A 25,607-nucleotide genomic window follows, 5' to 3' on the forward strand; every position below is an offset into this window, starting at 1 on the left:
AGAGAGAGAGAGAGAGAGAGAGAGAGAGAGAGAGAGAGAGAGAGAGAGAGAGAGAGAGAGAGAGGAGTGGCAGAAGGGAGGCTGTAGGGAGAGTGGGCAGAAGACGGACTCAGTGCTGGTTTATCACCTGGGAGTTACTATTTGGAATTGTTCCAGCAATGCTCCAGATTTCATAGACATAATAAGCATTGGCCTTTGGGTGAAGAACAAAAATTATTCCTTTCAAAATCAACAGTTTTATGCAAATAAAATGTAAGCTGGAAAATGCCAGAGATAATTTAGTTCCCTGCAGTTCTCTGAAGAGGTATAAATTGTTCTTTAAAGCCCTAAAAAGAGATGAGAAGAGTTTACTAGATTATAAAGTCTCTTAGAAATTTTAAATTTTATATCTGAGTTACATAAAACATGAATATAACTGCTTTGAAGTTCTTGTCCATCTGGATATTTCTTGATGTGACAGTTCTACTCCACCAAACAATGTCCCTAGCTCTAATATAAGTTAAATTCACTTTGAAATACTGCTTCTTTTTTTCAGATGACTAAAACATATGTGCTCATGAGCAATAGTATTCTGGGAAGATAAAAATTTATGCCAAAATTCTTTTTATTTTATTTTTTTAGACTTTCCCAAATTCTGTAGAAGAAACATTTATTAAAATTTTAGAGTTGGGTTTGCTTGTTTTATGTTGGTACAGACTAATGATTCTATTGGTTGTTGAACCTTTCTCCACCAGTCAACTGTTTTATACCTTAGAATCATGTAAGTGGTACCATAACCTCCAGTCATGCGCCAGTCACATTACAACCATGAAATGCTTGGGATACTGAAAGGTTAAGTGGTTTGACTAAAGTCACACTTCCACGATGTTTCATAAGTAGGATTTAAAAACAAATCTTGCTCCCAGAATTATCCCACAGTGTTTCCCAAAATAGATTTAAAAACATAAAAATACTATGAGGAAAAGTTGGAAGATGGACCTGTCATATTTGTCTTTATGTTTTCCATAGAATTTCTCAAAGTTCAGTTCAATAAGCATCTCTTAAAAGACAAGCTTTAAGTCAGGCACTGCACTAATTACTGAGGATCAAAAGACAAAAATGCCTTACAAAAATGGCAAGTACTATTTGTGGAATGATTAATGAATGACTAAGTTGGATTCTGACTACCTTGCCAAAAGATAAACTTTTTTTTCTTTAGCTTTATAAGACCGTCTCATATCTTAATAATATTTTGATAATTATATAGATGCACATTATTAATAATAACTGCCATTGATATATTGTTTTAAAGGTTACAAGGCACTTTGTGTTATTTGAAGCTTTCATCCACCTATGAGACAAATGTCCCTGCGTTTATCCTTGTTTTCCAAATGAAAAACAAACAACTAAGATTTAGATGTGAGGTAGGATTCAAGCCTACATCTTTCTGATTCAAGGTCCAGAAATTAATTCATTATACCACATTGCCTTTCTAATATTTATTCATTCAAATAAGAATAGTCAAGAGGATGAACTTCAATGGAAAAGAGGTTTTTGAAACATGATGATAGTCAAGTTTTGAAGAGGAAGTTGAATAATTCATTTATCTTATAGAGTTAATAGAGCTTGCTACAAATAGAGGTAAGTAAAGTTTGAGATCTGCACTCTGGGAAAATACCAAATTTAATAACTGAACCAACAGAATAGATTCCTCCAGACCTCTATTCCCCCTCCATTTCATTCAGCTAAGAGACTATCCTGGAATTTGGGAATTCTAATATGATTATGACACAAATAGAACCTTCTAGGAGCTTGTCTGTCACATAGAAGACACTTATTAAATGCTGAATTGCAAATTGGGAAGAAAATGTACATACATAACTGATAGATGGTATGTTACAAAAATCCTTGACTTTGGGATTAAATTCTATCTCAGATGCTTACTCCTTATTTGAATTTGGGCAAATGTTAAAATTTGTGGGTCTCATTTTCATCACCTGAAAAATGAGTGAATTGGATTAGATGTCTACAGTGTTTATTTTCATAAGTAACAAGTATAAGGGAGTTTGCTCCTGAATAATGAGGAATTTGAGGAGGGACAATCTTTTTCTGGGTTTCCCAGGACATGTGGAAGGGCTATATTCCTATACCGAATATGAAATGGGAGGTAATTTAGCAGAAAGTTAGGCAATGTTTCAGACTCCAATTTCTTAGGTTTTTATGGAGTGCTTCATTTTATTTTGAACTGTTAGCAAAATTTAAGAAATCCAAATGTAAAGCATGCACCATTGATTGATTGTTTTGGTTATTTATTTTTCCTCTATCAATAAAGATAATAAAGTAACGTTTTCTGCCTTAGCATACATAGATCCTTTTGAGCAGATCTTGAGCAGGATTTTGAAGACTAAATTATTATTATAACAGTAAAAGAAAGTATTCATAAGATAAGATGATTTAGTCTGTCGTATTATTGATTTTATTTCTTTATCTGGGTAAAATGGGAAAATAATTTTTACATTTTACATATTTACATAATACTTTACAAGATTGTTGTAAAGAAATTACAATATAAACAGAAAAACATTGTATAAATGTAAGCTTCTCCTTCCTCCTTCCATAAGATTCTTAGGCTATTACTTTTTGGTGATTTCACTTCCCCTAGGAAGATAGCTACCTTTAACATTCATTATAATCTGATTTCACATATATGAAATTGTATATTTGTAAGAGAAATCACAGGGTAATTTTCCCTTTTTTGTACACAAGTGCTTTATATGTCATAACTTTTTGAAAGAAGAGCCTTAAGTAGTATCCTCATTTACATAGGAGTGATTTTAACCTAAATCTTCCTGATAAACACACACACACACACACACACACACACACACACACACACACACACACACACACATACACACTCCTATATCCACATCTAAGCCATCTATCTAGAAAGAATGATAAAGATACTTTTTTCCAAGCTCTAATCCTTTCTTTAAGAATAACATCCATTGGGGGCAGCTGGGTAGCTCAGTGGAGTGAGAGTCAGGCCTAGAGACAGGAGGTCCTAGGTTCAAACCCGGCCTCAGCCACTTCCCAGCTGTGTGACCCTGGGCAAGTCACTTGACCCCCATTGCCCACCCTTACCAATCTTCCACCTATGAGACAATACACCGAAAGTACAAGGGTTAAAAAAAAAAAAGAATAACATCCATTTAGGGATGTCCTTGCTAGGCCAAAGAAACTTAAACAAATGTTTTAATTAAGGAAGCTACAAATTAGTGGATCCTGGAGTTCTCAAATATCTTCCAATTTTACTTGAATTAATGACTATTTATAAACTTTGGATACAGGATTGTTCATATTACACCCCAAGCCCTGGTCTAAAAATAGTACTAAAGATAACTAAGCCATTGATTTATGAGTAATGAAATAACAGGTTCACTAGAATTTATAAAGCTATAAGGATTAATATCTAACTAAAGTATCTCATTCCCATTGCCCAGCAACATATGTTTAGCTAGAAGTAACAGTATAGGCTCAAAAGAATTCTTGACTGGTAGAAAACTACTTTTCATTTTTTACAGGTTTCTCATATTTCATTATCTGTATGAAAATTTCTGGGGAAAATAAACATTCATATCTCAAGATCCTACTCTATTTATTTAGATTATCTAAACATAAACCTTAAAAGATTTTCAAACTTTAATGTGAAGTCACTCCATTTCTAAATGTAAGTCCCCATAGATATACTTGATTCTGAAGGGGAAAAAATGACATTATCTTGACCTCCTTTTTGGCAGAACAAAACAGGGCAATGCACTGAATCCTGAACTTTTGGATGAAGGTTTCTTAATGCCCTGTGGGATGTATTTTAGTCACATCAAGACTTTATGAGAAGAAAAAATCAAGAGTTTTGTGGAGCAACTGCAATAAGCCAATCTTTCCCTTTTCCATTTTCTCACATGTCCAAATATTGCAAGATACCATCAGTGTGGCAGATTCCTTGCAGTGAAAATAACTTTGAATTGCCTATAAGTTGCCAGGTGAATGGATTCATTGATGCTTTACTCCAGGGGAAAGTGAATCAGTTTGAAAGTAGTTGAGAGTAAACTTTTTTCCCCTTATTTTGAAGTGCTCACTACCTGCATGTAAGGAGCAATATTTTATGTTAGAACTTGGTTTGAATTTCAGTGATGGATCCATAGCAGAGACATTCTTAAGTAATTCATAACCATTTGAATTTAGGATATGTTACAATATGTTATACTGTTGAACAGACAAAATGTGGTAAATTAGTAAAGAAACATAATAGCTTATCAGCAATGTATAATATATATGATTTCTCTGAAGCAAAGAAGGTATTTAAAAAATAACCGCTAAATTTATCATTTATAGAATGTTCAAAATTGATTCTGTTTACTTTTTTTAAAAAACTCATACCTGTTTTTGGTTCCAAGACAGAAGAGCAGTAGGGGCTAGGCATTGGGGATCAAGTGACTTGCCCAGGGTTGGGCAGCTAGGAAATGTCTGAAGCCAAAAGTCAAATTGGAACCCAGGACCTCCTGTCTCTAGGCCTGGCTCTCAGTTCATGGAACCACCTAGCTGCCCCTTGTTTACCATTCTTGAATATGAATATATAATGAAATATAATGGAAATGTAGTTTTACTTTCAGCGCATTTTCCCCCTTCCCAGTAAATAAACCTCATTTACAACTCTTACTTGTACATTATTTCCTAAAGGCATTTTTATCACAAATTAAGTACTAGGGTACATGCAGCTTAAAAAATAGTCTGCAACTAAAGTGTAATTTATTTGTCTCTAATAGGATGTTTTTGCAAATAAGATGCTATCTCTCTGTAGGCTTTTAAATAAACTATAATTATAAGCCATTTAAGGGTTGATAGAATAATTTGTGCACTTTATGCACATTAAAATATGCTATTATTTGTAGCAAATATAGCTAGATATAGAGACAGGACACAAATTGACTAAGGAATGTGTAATACTGTACACTATTTTAAATAATAATTAAAGATAAACTAAATAATAAAATGATGCTCTGAAAGAATATTCCATTGATGCTCCTGAAACTTAAGGAAATGATGTGATTCTTTGTAGTCAAAAAAAAAAACTTTAACAGTCTTTTTATTTCAATCAGAGCTATGCAAGTCCTCCTCATAAGAGTGTCTTACTTGTGGCTAAAGAAGGAATGAGGAGGTACTTAGGGAGCCTGTGGAAGGGCTCATCTTCTCTTAGTCTTTAACTTTCAACATACCTTGAGTCAGGAGAAATTTACAAGAGTTCTAGAATAATAATTATCAAGCCATCTGGGATAAAAATTTTGATTGTCTAATCATTCCTCATATTTTTGAAATAATTGACTCTTCTTATTGCATAATTATATATGAAGGTCCTAGTTAGTTGGCTCAAATATGTATTATATTTAGAATATTTAAACTATAATTAAACCATTTTGCATGTATACACATAAATGAAGAAAATCACCTAAGTACCATAAACTATGAATTTTGTTAACATAGAGACCATGGGCCTAGATAATTATGTCTTAAAAGGCATGTTTCTTCATGTTAGTAGTTTTTCTCCCTGATGATTATTAGCTTTTGGTGGCATAGTTATTTTGGAGTTGACTAAGTACAAGGGGGAAAAAAAGCCATTTTATTAAGAAATGGACTCCTAAAATTTATTTTTATCATAGAGGCAAAGAATTTGAGATTTGGAAGTATCTTCAGTGGCCATATAATTCAACTTATATATAGAGGAAATCTTCAATGTAGCAGTCATCCAACTACCTATAAATAAGGGGAAACCTATCACCTTTCAGTGTAGCCCATTTCACTCTTGGGCAGTTTTGTTAGGGAATTTTTTTCCTACTTGTTAGTCACTTTACAATCTCATCCATTGTTTTCATATTTCTTTTTCTAAGGCCAAATGTAAAGAGTCTGATTGCTACTTCTTGATAGCTCTTCAGATATTTGAAGATGGTCCTCATGTTCTTCTCTACTCTGCCCCTCAAGCATTCTCTTTAATATCCTCACAGTTTTTTTCCAACTGATTCTCATATGACATAACCTCAAGCCCATCCTCTGGATATTCTCCACTTAAAACACTACTTTTTAAAATTTCTGGTTCTGAACAAAGTACTCTAAAAGAATTCTGACAAGTGCACCTAATGCCTTCCTATTTCTAAAAGTTATGCATTCCTCCCTTAATGCACCTTACAATTATATTAGCATTATATATCACAATATATTAGCATATATTTTGGGCCATCATGTGGCATTTTTTGACTTGTTGACTTATGACTTGCAGTCCACTAAAATCTTCAGTTTTTTTTCAAGATGGCTTTCCAAGTGTACCTACATCTTGTTACAATTCTGAAGTTGACTATTTTGTATTTAAATGTAATACTTTGCATTTGTCCCTATTGTATTTCAAGGTATAAGATTCATGCCAATATGATACCCCCTCAAGATCTTTTTGGACACTAACTGTACAATCCAGGGTGATAGCTTTCCCTCCCTACTTTGTTGCATCTATAAATTTGATAGCCATTTTTGGCTTTATCCAAACCTTTGATAAATATATTAAACAATAGAGAGACAAACAGATGGTTAAGTTTTCTTAAAAGATTTTTGGGTCCCATGGAATGCTACATTTTAAGTGGGGAAATGAAATTGTCCAGATCAATGCATTAGGGTTGTTACTTTTTATATCTCTGTAAAGATAACTGATTTGAAGCTAGAGAGACTAGAGGCAAATTAAAAGGCTTGGGTAGTAGTATATGTAATGAGGACTTGAAGTAATACAGCGGTTGAGTGAATGGAGAAAAGGAGGCAGATATTTTGTTAACTTTTAAAAATATTTAACAATATGTATATTGGGTATAAATATATAACCAGTTATAATAAATATGCTTATCTAAGATAAATCAATTTTTATATTAGTTATGTTCAGAAATCTATGTCTCATTCTTTTTCTCCCCTTCTTTTTACTCCTGCCCCTTTCCAAGATGGCAGCTAATGTTAAATACTTTGTGTATATATTATCATAGTATATATTTCCCTGCTTGCCATGGTGTGAAATAAGACACAAATTGCTTACACTACAGAAAAGTTCATGGAGGAAATAGAGAGAAGAAACATGATTGGATTCTGTTTTTTAATCCATTCTGCTATCTGCTTTTTATTGGTAAATTAATCCCATTGACATTCACAGTTATGTGATTACTATCTATTTCCCTCCATTTTGACTTTTTCCTTAGATTCTGCCCCCTTTCCCCTCCCTAAAGTTACTCTCTTCCCCAGAACCTTCCCTCTTATTCATTCCCCTATTAGTGCCTTTTAAACTATCCGCACCCTCTATCTCCCTTGTATTGCTCCCCTCCCCACCAGTCTATTTCTGTTTATTACCCTTCTACTTCTCTATAGGGTACAAAACAATTTTCTGTCCCAATGGATCTGAATGTTTTTCCCTCTTTGAGTCAATTTCAGTGCATAAGAATTAAGTATTGCCTGTCTCCAACCTCTTTCACCCTTCCCTTGTATTGATTTTCCCCCTCATGTGCTTCTTTATGAAATATAAATTTACCTCATTTTGTCTTTTTTCCCCATTTCTCTTAGTATTGTCCTCCTATTTTTACCCCTTGTTTTATATATTTACATATACATGTGTGTGTATGTATGCATATATATATAGAGAGAGACATTTCATCCTATATAGTTTGCCACTGTTCCCTCTAGAAGCACACTTCTATTAGCTACCCTGACAATAATAACAATTTTCAAGAGTAATCAATATCATCTTTTCTTATAGGAATAGAAATTATTTGAACTTATTGGTTTCCTTAAAAAGAGTTGTGTTATTTTTTCCTTTCCTAATTAACTTTTGGTGGTTCTCTTGAGTTCTGTGTTTGGGCATCAGATTTTCTGGTTAAGACCAGTCTTTTCTTTATTAATGCTTGGAAGTCTTCTATTGTATTAAATAGCCATACTTTTCCCTGCAAGAGTATAGTCAGTTTTCTTGGGTAGTTGATTCTTGGTTATAGACCCAGGTCCCTTGCTTTCCAGAATATCATATTTCATTCCTTCTGGTACTTCAGTGTGGATGTGCCCAGTTATTGTGTCTTCATAACTGTGGTTTAATGATATCTGAATGGCTTCTTCTTTACAGCTTGTAGTATCTTTTCCTTGGTCTGGTAGTTCTTGAATTTGGCTATAAGATTCCTGGACATTTTCTTTTTATTAAACCCTTACTTTTGATCTTGGAGTCAACACTGTGTATTGGCTCCAAGGCAGAAGAGTGGTAAAGGCTAGGCAGTGGGGGTTAAAGGACTTGCCCAGGGTCACACAGCTGGGAAGTGTCTAAGGCCAGATTTAAACCTAGGACCTCCTGTCTGTAGGCCTGCCTCTCAATCCACTAAGCTACCCAGCTGTCCCCTTGACATTTTCAATTGGGAATTAAATGCAGGAGGTAATCTGTGTATTCTTTAAATCTCCACTTTTCCATCTTGCTTGAGAATGGTAAGAAATAAAATGAAAACCTCTTTTTACTCCTTTCAGAATATAGGGACAGTTTTCTTTGATAATATCCTGTAGAATAATGTCCAAGCTTTTTCTTTTGCCATGATCTTCTAGTAGTCCAATAATTCTTAAATTATTTCTCCCAGATCTGTTTTCCAGATCTGTATTTTTATCAATGAGATTGATATTTTCCTCATATTTTCCTCAATTTTTTCATTCTTTTAATTTTGTTTTATAGACTCTTGCTGCTTTGTGAAGTCATTTGCTTCTAGTTGTTGGATTCTAATTGTTAAAGACTGAATTTCAACCCTGGCTTTTTGGTCATCCTTCTCCTTCTGATCTAATTTCCTTTGAAGGTCATCTTTTACCTTCTTTGCCTCATTTTCAAACGGGTCAATTCTGGCTTTTAGAACACTGTTTTCTTGTCTTAATTCATGTGCCTCTGTTTCCAAATGACTTATTTTGATTTTTAAGTTCTTTTCCCAATTGTCTTCAGCTTCTTTTAATTGCTTTTTGAATTGTATTTTGAGTTCTTCCAAAGCCTGCGTCCAATTCGCTGGAATTTCTACATTTTTTTTTTTTTTTGGTGTTCCTTGATCCTCCTCTGTTCCATTTGCTCTTTGTTTATTACCTGGATAGAAGCTGTTGATTGTAGTTTCTTTTTTTCTTTTTCTATTGTTTACTCATATTTTTTCCTTCTTTCCTTGTCATTGGCTTTAATCTTGCTCTTCTGTTTCTTTGCTGAATCTGTAGGTTTGAGCTATTCTGTCCTGAAGGGGCTTCTTCTCTGCTCTATGATTGTCTAGATTAGGTTGATGAGTTTTAATGAGCATTGAGTTTAGATCTTCCCCAGGTGGCAGCAGAAGCTAATGGTGTAATAGAAGGTTTAGAGGCTAAAGGGAGTTATGCTTCCAAACCCTGTTACACGGTATTTTGTAATGGTTACAACCTTACCCCTGGGAACTTAGTCAGCAAGGCTCTCAGCAGAGTCAGAGGGAGAGTTGTTGGAGATTGAGCTTTCCTGCTCTCTTGAAGACTTCTTTTCTGCCAAGGTGGAACTTATCTGTAGAGCTAGATGTGCCCTGAGGCCAAAACTTCGAGAAGGGAAGGAAGTCAAGATGGAGAGCTTTGGTTGAGACTAGGCTTCCCTATCTGAGCTTCTCCTCCTGCTGCCTCCCTGCCAACTGTGGTCAATGCCCTTATCCTGGCACTCCCCCTGGACTAGAACCCTTGCCAGCCCAGAGATTCTAGCAACCACAAGAGGTTCAGCAGAGTAAATGAGGGAGGTGTCCTGGGACCTGCCTTTTTCCCTATCCTTAAATTGGAGAATGAAGGCTTTTTTTTTTTTTTGCATACCTTTTAAGTTGAATATAGCAGGAGGGTCTCCCAGCTCTGTCCTGTTATTAGATTTGGTTTTCTTTCCCCTCAAAGCACTCTGTTTTTGATTAGTATGTTAGGGTTTTCAGAGAGATCTATACTTTTGCTTTGTCTAAGTAGCTATCTTGAATCTACCTCTTCCTCATATTCTTATATATTTGAGAAAGTTCTCTGCATATTTTTGATATGACACTTCTATTTAAGAACTTGCCAATAATATTTTTACCTAATTTATGCTTTCCTTTTAATCTTGACTATATTAGTTTTAGTCGTACATAACTTTTTCAATTTAATGTATTCAAAATTATCCATTTTACTTTTCTCAATGCTTTCTACTTCTAGTTCATTCCTAAATTCTTCTTTTATTCACATATCCATTATTAGGTAATGTGTTTTCAGGTCTTTTATTTTATTTATATCTCCCTTTATATCTATTTCATGTATCCATTCTGATCTTATCTTGATAAATGGTGTATGATATTAATCTATATCTAGTTTATGCCAGACTACTTTCACATTTTTCTAAAAATTTTTACCTAATAATGAATTACAAAAACATGCAACTTTACATTTGTCAAACAGAAGGTTACTATAATCTATTAAAACCATTTATCATGTGTCTGTTCTTTTTCAGAGATTTACTTTTTTAATTCTTAGCCAGTACCAGATAGCTTAGATAATTACTACTTCATAATACAGTTTGAAGTCTAATACTGCTAGACCTCCTTCTTTAACAATCCCCTCATTATTTCCTTTGATATTCTTGATCATTTGCTTTTCCAAGTGAATTTTATTATTTTTGAATGAAAAAAAATTTATAATATAATTGGGATGTTATTGAATAAGTAGATAAATAGTATTGTAATTTTAATTATATTGGCTCTGTCCACCTATAAACAAATAATATTACTCCAATTATTTAAATATCACTTTTTATATAAAAAGTGCTTCATAATTATATTTTTATAGTTTCTAAATTTGTTTTGGAAGATATACTCCTAGGTATTTTATTAGGTCTACTATTATATTTATTATTAAACAAGTCAGATCTTGCTATCTCTTCTTTTAAGACATCATTAATCATGTATAGAAATGCTGATGATTTATGTGGGTTTGTTTTATATTCTGCTATTTTACTAAAGGCATTCATATTTTCAATTAATTTTAGTATAATTGCTAGGATTTTTTCTGTCACTATCTCTCTCACTCTCTCTTGATATATATAATCTTATCATATTATCTATAAGAAGAGATATTTTTATTATTTCTTTGTCCATTTCAATGCCTTTGATTTCCTTATCTTTTCTTATTGCTATTGCTAACATTTCTAGCTGAATATTAAATAATATTAGTGATGATGAATATCCTTTTTTATTTCTGATTGTACAGGGAAGGTTTCTAATTTATTCCCATTAAAGATGACAATTGCTGATGGTTTTAAATCTATACTTCTTATTAATCTAAGGAAAAATTCTTTTACATTGATGATTTCAAATATTTTTAATAGAAATGTGTTGAATTTTGTAAAACCATTTTTCTGTATATATTGATATATTCTAAAGATATTTTTAATATTTTTGTTGCTATAAATAATTATTTTAATAACTTTCTTTATATTAAACCATTTCTGAATACCTAGTATGAATACTATTTGATCATGTTCTAAAATCTTTGTGATATACTGCTATAGTCTCCTCACTAATATTTTATTTAGAATTTTCACATATGTATTAATTAATGAAATTGACTTATTTTCTTTGTTTTTGCTCTTTATTTGGGCATTAGGGTGATATTTTTGTTTAATAATACTCCTTCTTTAGCAATTGTTCTCAATAACTTACTTAATATTGGAATTAGATGATCTGTAAATGCTTAGTAAAATGCACTATTTCTTTTTAGTTTGTAGTATTTTCTTCTTAGGATGGGGGTTTTCCTTTTGGGATCTCTTACAGGTTGTGATTGATGAATTCTTTCAAATTTCACTTTAGCATCTAGTTCCAAAACTTCAGGGCAATTTATGTTAATATAATTTATTTTAGTATATTTTAAAAGCTCTTTTTGAATAACTTTTATGTAGTCCAAGAATTTTTATATTGTCTCTACTCAATCTGTTTTCTAGGTTAGTTGCTTTTGTAAGGTATTTCCTATCTTCTTCCATTTTTCATTTTTCATTTATTTTTATTATTTCTTGTTGTTGTAAGTTCTCAGTTTGCTCTTGTCCAATTAGAATTTTTAATGAATTATTTTCTTTGGTGAGTTTTTGGATTTCTTTTTCCAATTAATTGATTGATCTTTCTTGCATAATTTTCTATATTTTCTTTCATTGTTTTTATCATTTCTAACTTTTTCTCAACTTGCTTATTTAGTTTTTAAGGTCCTTTTTACACTCTTCCAAAACTTCTTTTTTGAGCTTGGTGCATTTCAGATTTTCCTTTAAATTTTTAGAAGCTGATGCTTTGATTTCACTGTCTCATGAATAAGAACTCTGATCTTTTTATTTTATTTTTTTTAACTTAAAAGAAGGTATCTGTGGTTGGACTCTTTATCTTTTGCTTACCATTTTTTATTTATTAATTTTTTGTGGCCTATTCTTGATTGTCAATTTTAGACAAGTGTCAGATTCTCCTTGTTTGTGTAGGAGAATGTCTCAGGATTTAGTTTGCTGTTGTTATTGGTATTTCCTGAGCTCTCTGAACATCTTTAATTTCTTGCTTTTAAAAATTTCTACATTACAGGTATCTAATGACTCTATTACTTTCAACACTTTTTCCCCTTGAAATTTCTCCAGAGGGCATAAGTGTTTTCTTACCCATCTATGCTGGAGTCACTATCATGGAATAATGGATATTTGAAATGTTCTGGAGTTAGATTCTACAAGAATTAAGTAAACTTTGGATACTTGGGGAAAGTAAGAATAAAGAGTCACACAATAAAAAAGGATGACTAGCATTTCAAAACTTCTACTCATAAAAATAATTTGTGTTGGAATCAACTAAGTATCTATAGTTAAATACATCTGTTATTCAGTTTTCACCCATCACAATCACTGTTTTAAAACTTTAGGGATGTAGTCATTTAGCATTGGAATGAAACTCAATATGATGTCTATAAATGACAGGGAAGGTGAAATTGATATTAAAATGTCTTAAATGGTATTTGCTTTTAGACATCATAAAACTATTAAGAATTTTAGTTGTTCATAATTTTAAGATAGTTTTCTTTCATTTTTCAATATTGATGATAATATAATGCATTTTCAATAAAAGCCTTGGTGTGAGCCCATTTCTATTTGAAAAACATAATTAATTTGTTATAACATTTGAAAAAATATATATTGAATTCATGGAAATATATCATCCTTATCTTTTATGACAAATTACTTTAAAAACCCCACTGTTCATGAGATGTATCTCTACTCCCTAAATATTACTGAATCCTTTTTTTAGACATTTCTAAAAGCCATTCCCCTCTATTCTTTCTTAAATGGCTATTCTTAAAAAACCAAACAAAACATCAAAACATAATTCAAGCTTGAAATTTTCTTTTTTCAAAACATTTCTCAAGATATACTATCAAAGATATATATATATATATATATGTATATATATAGGCATATCTATCTATCTATCTATCTATCTATCTATCTATCTATCTATCTATCTCTATATATCTATATATTAGAACAATGATGGAGAACCCTTTAGAGACCAAGTTCTCAAATTGCCACCCTCATGTCACATGTGAGCCACCCCTTTAGCGCAAACAGGGGAGAGAGAAAGGCTTCCATTGGGCTGCTGGGCAGAAGAGTGTGGCATGTGAAAAACATCCTCAGTTCCATATGGAGAGAGGGAAGAGAGCAGTCCCTTCCAACCTGAGTGCCATAGGTTTGCCAACATGACCCAGAACAGCTATTCATGTTACTATTAAATTTTGAAATGCCAAATCTTTTTTTAATATTTATTTTAGTTTGTCTTATCTTTAACTTACCTGCTTATGAGCATGGTCATATGAATTAATATGATTGTCAAACTCCTGATGTTTGTAGTACTGTTTATCACAGAGTTCACAGTAGAAGTTGGCTTTTAGGTCTTCTAGAGCCTTTGCTATTGTGTTCTCCTTCTCAGCATAATCCTAGAAAAAATAAAGATCCCACAAAAGAGAAAATACTTTAGATGTCCTTCTGAGTTTAGTTTTATTCAAAAGGAATTTGAGTTCATTATTTTAATCACATATAATGGAAAAAAGAAACAAAAGTCAAGCACCTATATGAAGCCATTCTTAGAGAACAGTTTTTTCCTTTCTTTTTTTTTCTTTTCTCTTTTTCATAGGAATTACTTACAAGTACTTATTGTCTGCCTGGCTAAAGAAGACTTGGAATCAATATTTAAGTAATGGAAAAGTAGGAAGGTGAAAATAGTTTTGAAAAATGGAAATACTGCATTGAGACAGTTGTAAGGATGGGATTTATGCAAGGGGGATGGGACCATCCTCTCATTATTATTACACAGTTCTCCTATGAGAGAAACAGAGAGTGGGCTGTTTGGATTCCTGTGCTCATTCATATGTGCACATTTTTGTCTTCTACACTAAGAAGTTTACTTTTTCAAATCCTAACAAATTAAATGTACCCTAGAGATCTTTGAACTGATCTATATTAATATAATAAAGAACAGAGTTTTCTTGAGTTTGAAATTTTTAAAATCCTGAACAATTCAAGAAATGTCAACTGTTTAACTTGTACAAATATATTTGTTTAAACTGTTTATGATAACCTTTTAAAAGTAATTGTTCTGATCCTTGCTGAAAAAAAATGAAAAATTTTTCCATGTACCTAAATTAAAGACCCTATAAAATTAGAGATGATTGAGGCTGTGTTGGATGGTTGCCATACCAGTTACCTGAAATAAAAAATAGCCTTTTTGCTCATGTGTTGTTTTATCTGATGTTAAACAGATGACTCTTTGATAACAGAATTATTTATTGATAAAAAAGAAAACTAATGTTCTTTTGGGTTTGTGAAGACAGATGGAAGGGATGAAACCACAGTTGTGCTAAGGTAATGAGGACAATTCCCTCACTTTAGAATAATTTCTAGTACTCTATCTCAAACTAATCTAGAAAGAAAAAATATCCTTTTGCTGAGATATTCTTGCTTTATAAATCTATTCTTTTCTACCTTTTCTAGTATTGGTGTAGTCCTACCTACTATGTAGATATAGCGCTTCCCTCGTTTGTTGTTTCCCTTTGTTTGTATTTTACATCTTCCTTCAAGACAACCTATCACACTACAATGCCCTGTCTCCTATACCTAAATTCATAGCTACTGATAAAGAGAGGATATTCTGGAAACTGTAATAATTTTTTAAAAATTAGAGTAAATCTCATAATATTGCTTGGTACTTCATGTCACTGAGTGACTGAGACTTTTACACAGCTTCAGTGAGCACATTAATTATTCACACATATTCAAACTCTAATTAAGTCTATGTTAATTGTGTTCCCCAACTGCCATTTAACCTATGGAAATGTTATTCATTATGATTTGCTTCTTTTTGAATCTATAATTTTGATTTCTATAAGATATCTTTCTGCTGATTTTACAAAGTATATTGAAGGAAGCATTAAATAACAAACAAAACAAACAAAAACTCCAAATGAGATTCTATAGTTTCCATTAAATTAATATATTTCCTGAGATTAATGCTCATTTCCTAATTTTTTTCATCCTTTAAAAATATCCAAAGTAATTGTTTGAAAAGGTAGACAGTTTTCAAATAAATAATAACATGTGATAGATAATTACAAAAATTCCTTCAAAAGAGTATATTATTGAAAAGGCTATTCTAATGGGAAAAATGCACTGCCATGATTTCATTCCTGAAGTATATGGAGCAGTGATAAAACCCCATTCAATTTTGAAGGAATGAGTACTAAATGCAATGGTTTCATATTAAGTCTAAATCTGCTGTTCAACTGATTCTCTGCCAATAACGCTTTTTCCTCTCCTCAGTGTAGTTTGTTTTCTTCATTAATTAATGGCCAGTTCCTTTTCTCAAATATTTAAATCCTTAAATTTTGCATGTTTATTTTTGTTTGGGAAGACTGGATCCTGCTCAAAGGAAATATTGTTTGGTTCTTCCTGGCAAATACTCATACACTTCTCTAAGGCTATGCCTGTGTATCATCATAGCAGTCGAAAACAAACAAAAACTTGGAGAAGGGAGAACCAATAGGAAACCAGTCAATTACTTGATTTTATAGTATCAAGATACCTAATATCTGATACTTATTTGATATTTAGAAATACTATTCTTTTTAACCCTAAAGTTATTTAAAACAATTGGTAAGGCACTACAAATATTTAACTGTTTGGCTTTGAGTGGACAAAAGATGAGTAAATGAAATTTTCCTTTTTCTATATATTAATTGTATTGGGTTGTGTTGTCTCCATGGTCTTGGTTGAAATTTTCCAGATAGAGAAAGGAAGAGGGGAGGAGACCATTGAGCGGAATTAGTAAACAACACTGGGCAATTTGTGTGGCAACATTTTTTTTCCTGCAACATTTTACTTATGGACATATTCTTCTACAATAGTTTTTTGTCTCTCAACTAGGATAACTGAATAATTTACTTTTGTTTGACTCATTTCTCTGATAAAAGTATCAAGATTTTAAATGTTCATTGATCTCAACCACTGCCCCTTAATCTTAGAGATTTGTGATGGTACAATGGAGAAGAGAGAGACTGCTTTTTGGACTGATGCCAAGTCTAAAGGAATGGTTTAGAGGGGTAGAGAGAAAACTTAAATTTGAAGCAAAATGTTCAGGGACTTTTCACAGCATTTTCTTTTTATAAAATAAAGTAAATAATTTGGATTAAGTTCTCGAATAATAGCGTACTTACATTTAAATACAATTCAAACATCTGAGATATTGAATAATAGTCAAGATTGATAACTAAATAACAAATGTGGATGTTTCTCCTATATTTTCTTTAATAATTTGAATATGATTGTTAAATTGGGAAATAAAAAATAATTTATCAAATTAAAGCAGAAGGAAGTATCTTCCAAAGAAGGAGGAGATAAATACATGCAATAGATCCACTGAAGCAAAATAAAAAATAATCCAGTACAATCCCCTCATTTTCCTGATGAGAAAACTAAGACATAAAGAGTTGACAATGCTGTATAATTAGTGCTATTAGTGATGGAGAGAGGAGTGTATCTTTATATTTCCACATCATCATTTTTAACTACATCCACTTTTCCAAAACCTTTTACTCATCAATGTGAAAAGAAGCTTCATACCCTTTTGACTCCGAATCCTATCCTCTCATTCTGATTGACTGAGCCCAAGTGAAAACTCTAAATCATAGTGTAATGACTAACCCTGCCATTTGCCTTTAAATTGTGATCTTTATGAATTAGCAGTGAGCCCAGTGGCCCTACATTAAGAATATCCTGACTTTTTAGTTCTTATATGAGCTTTCATTCTGCTCTGAATAGGAGGTTGTCTATCAGAGAAAAGATATCCTTCGGTAGATCTCAGTGAAGTTTGAAAATCCATCCTTATATTTCATTGGCTGAACGAAGATTACAGACTCAATGTAAAGCATTTAATATTGGGCACTTACTGCTCCTCTTAGCTACTCAGTCCATTCACATCACTACAGTACATTCTTGACTTATCTCATGTTCAGTTTTCTTTTGAGACAACCAGTTCACTAAATCAAGAAAAGCCTAATTTAAAGCCCTGCATGCAAGAGGAGCCAGATTCAATGATGTACAAAGAATTGAAAATAATATGATACATAATGGTAATATCTTGACAAGTTCAAAAGGAGAATATTCAGCAGTTATGTTTCTACTTTGCCAAAAGTTTTCTTTAAACTCAAGCCCAGTGTCTTTTTTTTTTCAATATGAGAGTATGCCAAAGATATTGGGGGATAAAACAATCCCTTAACCCTTTAAAGTTAAGTATAGAGTCAAGAGGGAGTACAGTAGCTTTGCTCTGGACATTCTAACTTCTAGTACAAGTGATGAATGGGGGTGAGGAAAATAAATATTAAGGCCATCTCATTTTATTATTAATATTAAAATGTAATATTCCCTTTTCTTGACCTCTACATTTCAGTGTGTCTTTTAGAGAGACTTTTTTCCCCTTTCTACCTGAGGAATGTCATCACTTTCCATCTTCTTTCAAAGGCCTGGGTTGAGCCTTTCTATTTAAAGAGGGTAAAGTCAACCTAAGCTGGCCCCAGTTACCAAAAGTGACTCATGTATCCTTGTTCCCTTCATTAAAGGTTGGGCTTCTCATTTATTATCCATTAATCAAGGTTGCTTTTCTCTTCTCAGAGGAAGTCAGGAATTTCTTATGAAGAAGTCTTATCTGGGTTTATGTTGGCCCAGGATTCTCCCTTGGCATCTTTGTACACCAAGAGAGATCACTGACCATCAATATATTGATAATTTGTTGGACATATTAATGAATCGATAAAAGATTTGTAGAATTTTGTCTCTTGGAATTTTATATGGCACAGGAGAATTAGTCCAGGAAATTATGTGTATTATACTATTATAGTTTCATTTGCCATTTTTCAGTATATAACTTTAAATCTATATGCACAACTGATTTCCCTTTAAGGAAAAACAAACAGATCAAAAAAGACAGGAAATGTTTTTGAAAAATAATTATTTCCCTCTTGGGAAATTAATATTGCCAATTTATAGCAAGTTGGGGCATTAGTATTGGCAGTATAGTAGAGTGAACGGAGAGCCAGCCTTAATGTCAGGACGACCTGGTACAAGTACTCTTCTAATGCATAATGGGTAAAGAAAATGTACACATCATTTATTCCTTCTCCTTCATTTTACAATGAAATTAGGCCCAGAGAGGTAAAGTACCTTGTGCAATACCATTGGCCAGTCCTATGTTCAAATCTAATTCTTTTCTTTTAAAGCCTGGGGCTGTTTCCCATACACTAGGCAGCTTCATAGCTTTCTTTGCTGAAAAATGAGAAATAATGAGCCTGTCCTTCCATACAATCAGATGATGAGTAAACAAAGAGAAGAATTCTTTGGAAATACAAAGCCCTAGATAAATGCTATTATTAAAACAATTATTCCCATCCCATGTGTTTGTTTTGTCTTATTTGTTTAGCCTTGTCTAGTCTTCTGGGTAAGCACCTTGAGGGCTGTTACTGTGTCATTTTGGAATACTAAACACACTGAACACATTATCAATACTAAATAATAGCCTTAGTTACATGCTGCATCCAGCTCTTTCTGATACAATTAATCTAGTAAAGAATATGGAGCTCTACAAAGGGATATAAACAGATGGAACTCTAAATAATCTGACTATTTCCAAGTGACCTCAAAAGTATTTTTAGACTTAAATTTTTTTTATTTGACACATTTCTTTCAGAGTGATATTTATTATTGTTTTTCCATCATGCAAAAATCTTGAAAGATCTGTGAAGTACACAGACAACAAAGATCTGTACCCTGACTTGGATTCTGGATAATTGTCTTGACTTTAACTCAATTCTTAGTTAAAAAATAATAATTGAGAGGAAAAAAATCCAAAACTTTCTACCACCAGAATCACAGAGTTTACTATTCTTAAAACCCTAATGCTTTATGTAGTGAGACCATAAGAATGAAACTGAAATCTCATTTCCTCAACACACCTAAACTTAATCTTAAAACAAAATTTAGAGGGGAGGTGGCTGTGATCATAAGCATAGCATGTAAGGATGTCAGGAGTTTCAGAGATGCTTTTTCAGTTGTAGAAAATAAAGCATATAATCTCTGCCCATTTTCATTCATCATATCACAACTCAGATATCAATAATGATTCTCTTTTCAAGTGAAAACTACAAGTGCTTCCCCACCACACAGTTAGCTGCTTCATTTCTCAACATACATTGGGTCATTCTATGTACTTGGATCAGATAGATGCTTCTTAACCACTTCCTACAAAATTCATTGCTCTAATGCCATAATCCTCATTGAAACACTTTTCTCAGTTTTTAAATGTAATCAAATAAATTAAGAAGACAACTTCTAATGAGCATTTGCTATTCAAGGTACTATAATTGATTATTTTTGTAAAACTTTCCTAGAATAATACTAGTTGAATTTGACTTGGTGTTCTAAACTCAGATTTTGAGGTTCATTCAAGAAAAGGCCTAACATTTATAACAAATAATACCTGGCATTTACATAGCATTTACTATGTGCTAGACACTGTTCTAAGCAAGCACTTTCCAATTGTGCCATTTGATCCTTATTAGTTGCTATTATTAACTCTAATTTTACTAATGAAGGTACTAAGGCTTGCAGAGATCCAATGACTTACTTGAAATCACAAGCTAGTAAGTGTCAGTGGCTGGATTTGAACTCAGGCTTTCATGACTTCAGGTCCAGTGCTGTATCCATTGAGCCACCTATCTCCCAATCAAATGAGTTCCTCCTACTAAGCTGGTCTTCTCTCATCCTCAGTATCTGGAATCTTTTTTTGCTGGAAATTTTTAGCTTCCTAGCTATAAAGTATACAATAGCCTCCTAATCTGCTAAACGAAAAAACCTAGGGTAAACTCTAAAACCCCTAATTCAGCCAATCAAAGTAACACTGGCAGTAATGCACCCCGTTTCCCCAGCAATGCAAAGTATGAATGGCATGGGACACTGGGTTTCCCTTTGTACCTCCAAATCATTGAAGTGCTACAGGTCAAATTATAAGCTGGAAAATTTCTTTCCCTCCTTGCTTTCTTGTTAGGGTTGAGGAAAGTGTGAACCTGGACATCAAAGACTTGCCCTAATGAAAGACCCATGAGACAAATATATCTCTTGAAATTTTCCCCTAGATTTCCAGATGGTCACAGAGATATACCTCCAGGGTATATACTTTGATACTATCTGTTTGTATCTAAGACATCTACTTGCCCCCTAAACTATGAGGATCACCCCTTGTGTCTTCAGGACACAAGCCCCTGTCAGATAATAAAATCCATCCCCATTCCTACCCAACCTCCTTCTACTACCTTATCCTTGGTCACATTATTATCCCTGTTTTTGTAAGAATATAAAAGACCCAGAACACATACTCTTTAGGAGGTAGTTTTTCCCAGCTATTCTGTCCTCCCAGTCAATTTCAGCATGAATTCTAAATAAATAAATTTCTCTTTTATTTCCAAGCTAAGTTATGCTGTCTTGCATTCTTGTAAAGGGTACCCATCCTGAGTCCTAACGTGAATAATAGCTTCCTTCTAATTTCTCAGTTGTCTTCTTTTCCCCTTCCTCAGGTTCTTAGGGGGTGATGGTTTAGAATTAAGTAACATTTAACATGAGAGAAAAAAATACACCCACAATAAAGTATATTGCACTTTTTAGTATGACTAGATTATTTTGGTCTTCTGTGAAAAGCTCACAAATTTGAAAAAAAGCTCTAGTGGACTGGGTCATTTGTTCATAATAATCATTTCAGCAAATGTACTATATTTCCTTTTTTATTAATTGGGCAGCTAGGGGCATGGTGGATAGAGTACAAGGTTTGGAGTCAGGAAGGCTCATCTTCCTGACTTCGAGTCTGGACTCGGGCAATAACTAGCTGTGCAACCCCTGGGCAGGTAACTTAACTTGGCTTCATTTTCTTCATTTGTAAAATAAATTGGAGAAGGAAATAACAAATCACTTCAGTATCTTTGCAAAGAAAACCCCAAAGGGAGAAATGAAGAGTTGGACATTCCTGAAAGACAAGTGAAAACATAATTGATGTATTGGCAAAATTCAATTAAATTCAGGAGATCTGTTTGAGATACATGTCGGATATACTTGTGTGAGCTGGGAGAAGCATATAATTTCTCTATTTTGTTATGTGCTCAAATGCATTTTTCCCATGTTTGCCTTGACTAGCATAATTCTACAAGGCCTCATTCATGACATGGAATTGATCACTGATTTTTAAGACCATTCATTGGAATGTAAAACTACAGGACTGATGAAACTGAAAATAATTCCAACATATCATAATAATTGTGTCTCATCTACAGAAACTAGCTTTGCTTAGTTCAGAGAGGATCATCTAAATGTTGATTACAAGCTGAAAAATTTTACAACCACAGTATATTTGAAAGACCATTCACTAAACTATAAAAGATCTGTCATCTATATTTGTGGATGGGGATGGACAGAGTCATCAGCCCTGGAAGAATTAGAGTTTGTCTTCATAAATTTGTGAATTGCTTGAGGACAAGACTTTGTCTATAGTTTCTACCTTCTCATTTCAATATTGTTACACTTTAAAGAAGGAGTTTGACTGACATTGAAACGTAAATCCAATTAATGTTGTATGTCAGTCTAACCAACTGTGTAAAATAGACAAGTTCTAAAATTAAGAAAAATAATTCTATTTTGATAAGTTAAATACTTCATTTCTGCAAGGCTATTTTTGAGTTATTTGTTGTCTTAGTGGTTTTTCTGGTGAATGAAAGATACTTCCTTTGAAAAAGCAAAAGCACTATATCTCAAGATTGCAAAGTCTTATTTCTAAGCAAATTCAGTATATTTTACAATCATTTTTCTTAGAGATATTTCAAGTACAAAGAAAAAAGGCACCATTGTCAGCTGGAGAGCATGTTTTGATTCACAGATCAGAAAAATTTGATAGCTATACATTGGTTTATTCTATCTGTTATTCCAAGGGGTGGCCAGTTTGATAGAACTCTGATGTTGTAGTCATACTGCTTATTTTGTTCTTTCTCAATTCTAATAGATTTTTATTTTTTTATGCTGCATGACCTAAGGTCATCTTCAATATTATGTATCTTACAGATCCTAGAAAACTGGAATATCCCTTGTTCCACTCCCCCCAGATACGTTTTCTAATTGTATTCGAGTATATGTGCTGCTGAAGCAAGTACTCTAATTGTATTTGAATTATCTTACTCTATTTTAATATACCCTATATTATGTATTTTGTCCATATATAGATACATATATACATTTCATTTAGTGTAATACATAAAATTTTCATTTTCATAACTTTCATAAGTTTAACAATGGGCTTGAAATCACCATAACTCTTATTAACTCTATTTTAATCAAGTGTTAGCATGTCTTAATGAATTAATCAAAAGACAGATTAAATATGCATAGTCTTTGAAAGATATTGAATGAATTGAAAGGAGTAAAAAAGTAACATGTATTCCAATAGTCTTGGAAATGTAGTCATCCTTGCATGGATGATCTATAAATTATAAAACAAGTTGATAAAGGGAAAGCACTTTACCAGAAATTGGACCATGTGTCTTTGCAGTATTCTATTGAGGAAGAATTTCTTGGGGACAAAGGAGAGAGACCTCAACTTTGATCCAGTCTCCTACTTCTCATATTTGACCAGAGAAGCACTTTGCCAGCTTCAAAAGATGCTAAACCTCCTCATCTTTCCATCAATGTCTTGGTATTATGCTCCTGGGAAAACAATATGGTTTCCATTTTTCCAATGGGTTTTCTAAACAATTTCTCTAAATTAGTGTTTATAGTAATGGAGGCAAAGGATATATTGGTCTCATGGCTCTATATGAAGTCCATCAAAGAGACTACACCATTTCAAATGAGAACATGAATACTTTATGTGTAGAAGAAAATGATTTCTAGCATTTAGAATCTATGAGCTCATCCTTTGCAACTTTTACTCTCTCTATATTTGTGACCACTTTCATCTGATCAATATAGGTACTCGTTGAAAAGGTTGTCACATTCTTTGGAGTGAATGATGATATATGTCTATTGTTATCATAATACTTCCTTATTAAGGATACTTTGCTAAAACTACTTAATAATGACTGACTAAATTGGTTCTAATCTGATAATCTTTAGAAGAATATACTGCTCAGGGCTTGAGGCAAAGGCCAATTGCCAAATTATTCTTGACCTTAGAAGATGTTGTTATTCATGTTCTGGAATCTCAGATTATCAGTGCTAGTAGGAGCTGGGATGAAGATGCCCCAGAGTACATAAGTAAATGGATTACATCAGTAAAACTCAGTTTGAAATACTGTTTTAATATCTAATCTAATCAAACCTCAAGAAGGGCCTAGCACCACAACCCTAGTTGTAAAGCAACTAAAAAACAAAGTAATATAAAAATGTCCAAATTCATTTGACTATTTTGACTATTCAGAGTTTTATTCCTTTGTGGCTAGATTTCTAGAATCCATGAAATCAGTAGGATTGAAACAAATTTTAGCTATCTGGAAATTTCTTTAATGTAAAAATTAAAATCAATAATAAAACATCCAAATAACTCATAAGTGAATATTTATGATGTTATAGATCTTTTTATGCAAAACATCCCTTTATTCAAGTTGAGAGAGAAACAAATCAGAGAAAATGTATGTATAAGAATATATCAAACAATCCAGATTGAAGGAATTTTCCCATAAGGAGTGAGGTAACAGGCAACTTAATTAAAACTAATTAAGGTAACAATCAAAATTGTAGTACAGTAAACTGGTAGTGGAGATATGTTAATAGTCATGTCATGTCAGCCTCTTTCTAGAATCTATTTAGAAGAGTTCCTTATATTGTATTTTATTCACATTAAAATAAGAAAATCATATTATTTGAAGATTTCCATGTTAGTTAAATCCCCAAACTATGGTCTTGGGATGTAGGGAATATTAGAGAAATTACCTTAGTATTCATGGTATCTGTGGATACATCTGGTGCATTTTAAATTACAGTGAAATTAAACCATTAGCTAGCTCTTCCATGATCTCATTTTTTCCTTTTTTCTACCTGGGTATGATTGCTCTTCCTGTCTCCCATGACATGAATCAATTCCCTCCACTTTTCTATCTGTTGAAATCCATTTTTTTTCTTTTATGAACTTATAGATACCACTTTTCTCCAGGTGAAATGAGTCTCTTCTGCCTTAATCTTACATTTGCAGTTTTTGACCTATTTACCTTCTCAATTCAACAAATATTAAATGATTACTATGTATATACCACTCTGCTAGACAATAACAGGTAATCTTTATGTAGCTTATACTATATACAAAGCATCATGCTGAATGCTTTATAAATATCTCATTAGATTCTCACAACAACCCTTGGAGGTAGGTACTATTAGTATCTTCATTAAATAGTTGACAAAACTGAGGTAAATTATAATTTTGTTGGTCAAAATTGAGTAGATAGATTCTACATTTTATATAGTATTCCTACTTTTTGTGTTTATAAATTTCTCCTTTTTGATTTCCCTGAAACAAAATGAAACTGTCTTGCTGAGAGCAAAATAAGGTAAAGTAATAGACCTCAAACCTTTTAGCTTTCATCTTTTTTTTTTACAAAACAATTTCTCAAAAAGCAAGCATAGCTCTGCATGTTGTGTAGCTTCACCTTGTTTCTAGTAAAAAGATCATGATGCACCCATAGCTTCCATCATAAGAAATATAATGCCTAGTGATTTTCAGTAATTCCCATTAGTTTCAGAAGAATATACCCCCCATAGTTTATTCTGCTCCTTCTTGAACTTTGATGCAAGACCTATTCTTTATACTTGATACATTACTAACACAGCAGGGAAGATAAATTAGTAAATAGCCCTACATTTCAATTCCCTGGAGCCAAATTGATATTCTCTAAAGAGAAGAACTTTAAGAAAACTATAATTTCTGTTTTGATGGGGATGAAACCTT

At 32.7% G+C, this 25,607-nt stretch overlaps 1 protein-coding gene across 1 annotated transcript in view; it reads right to left on the minus strand.

The window, feature by feature from the left end:
- Window positions 1–25,607, minus strand: part of ZNF804A (zinc finger protein 804A) — a 407,261-nt gene that overhangs the window by 63,358 nt on the left and 318,296 nt on the right. Inside the window, exon 2 of the mRNA XM_044666466.1 lies at window positions 13,885–14,028. Coding sequence (XP_044522401.1) covers window positions 13,885–14,028 — 144 coding nt within the window. The remainder of the gene's footprint in view (window positions 1–13,884; window positions 14,029–25,607) is intronic.

The sequence above is a fragment of the Gracilinanus agilis genome, chromosome 3 (genome assembly GCF_016433145.1).
Source record: "Gracilinanus agilis isolate LMUSP501 chromosome 3, AgileGrace, whole genome shotgun sequence".
In the NCBI taxonomy this organism is placed as follows: Eukaryota; Metazoa; Chordata; class Mammalia; order Didelphimorphia; family Didelphidae; genus Gracilinanus; species Gracilinanus agilis.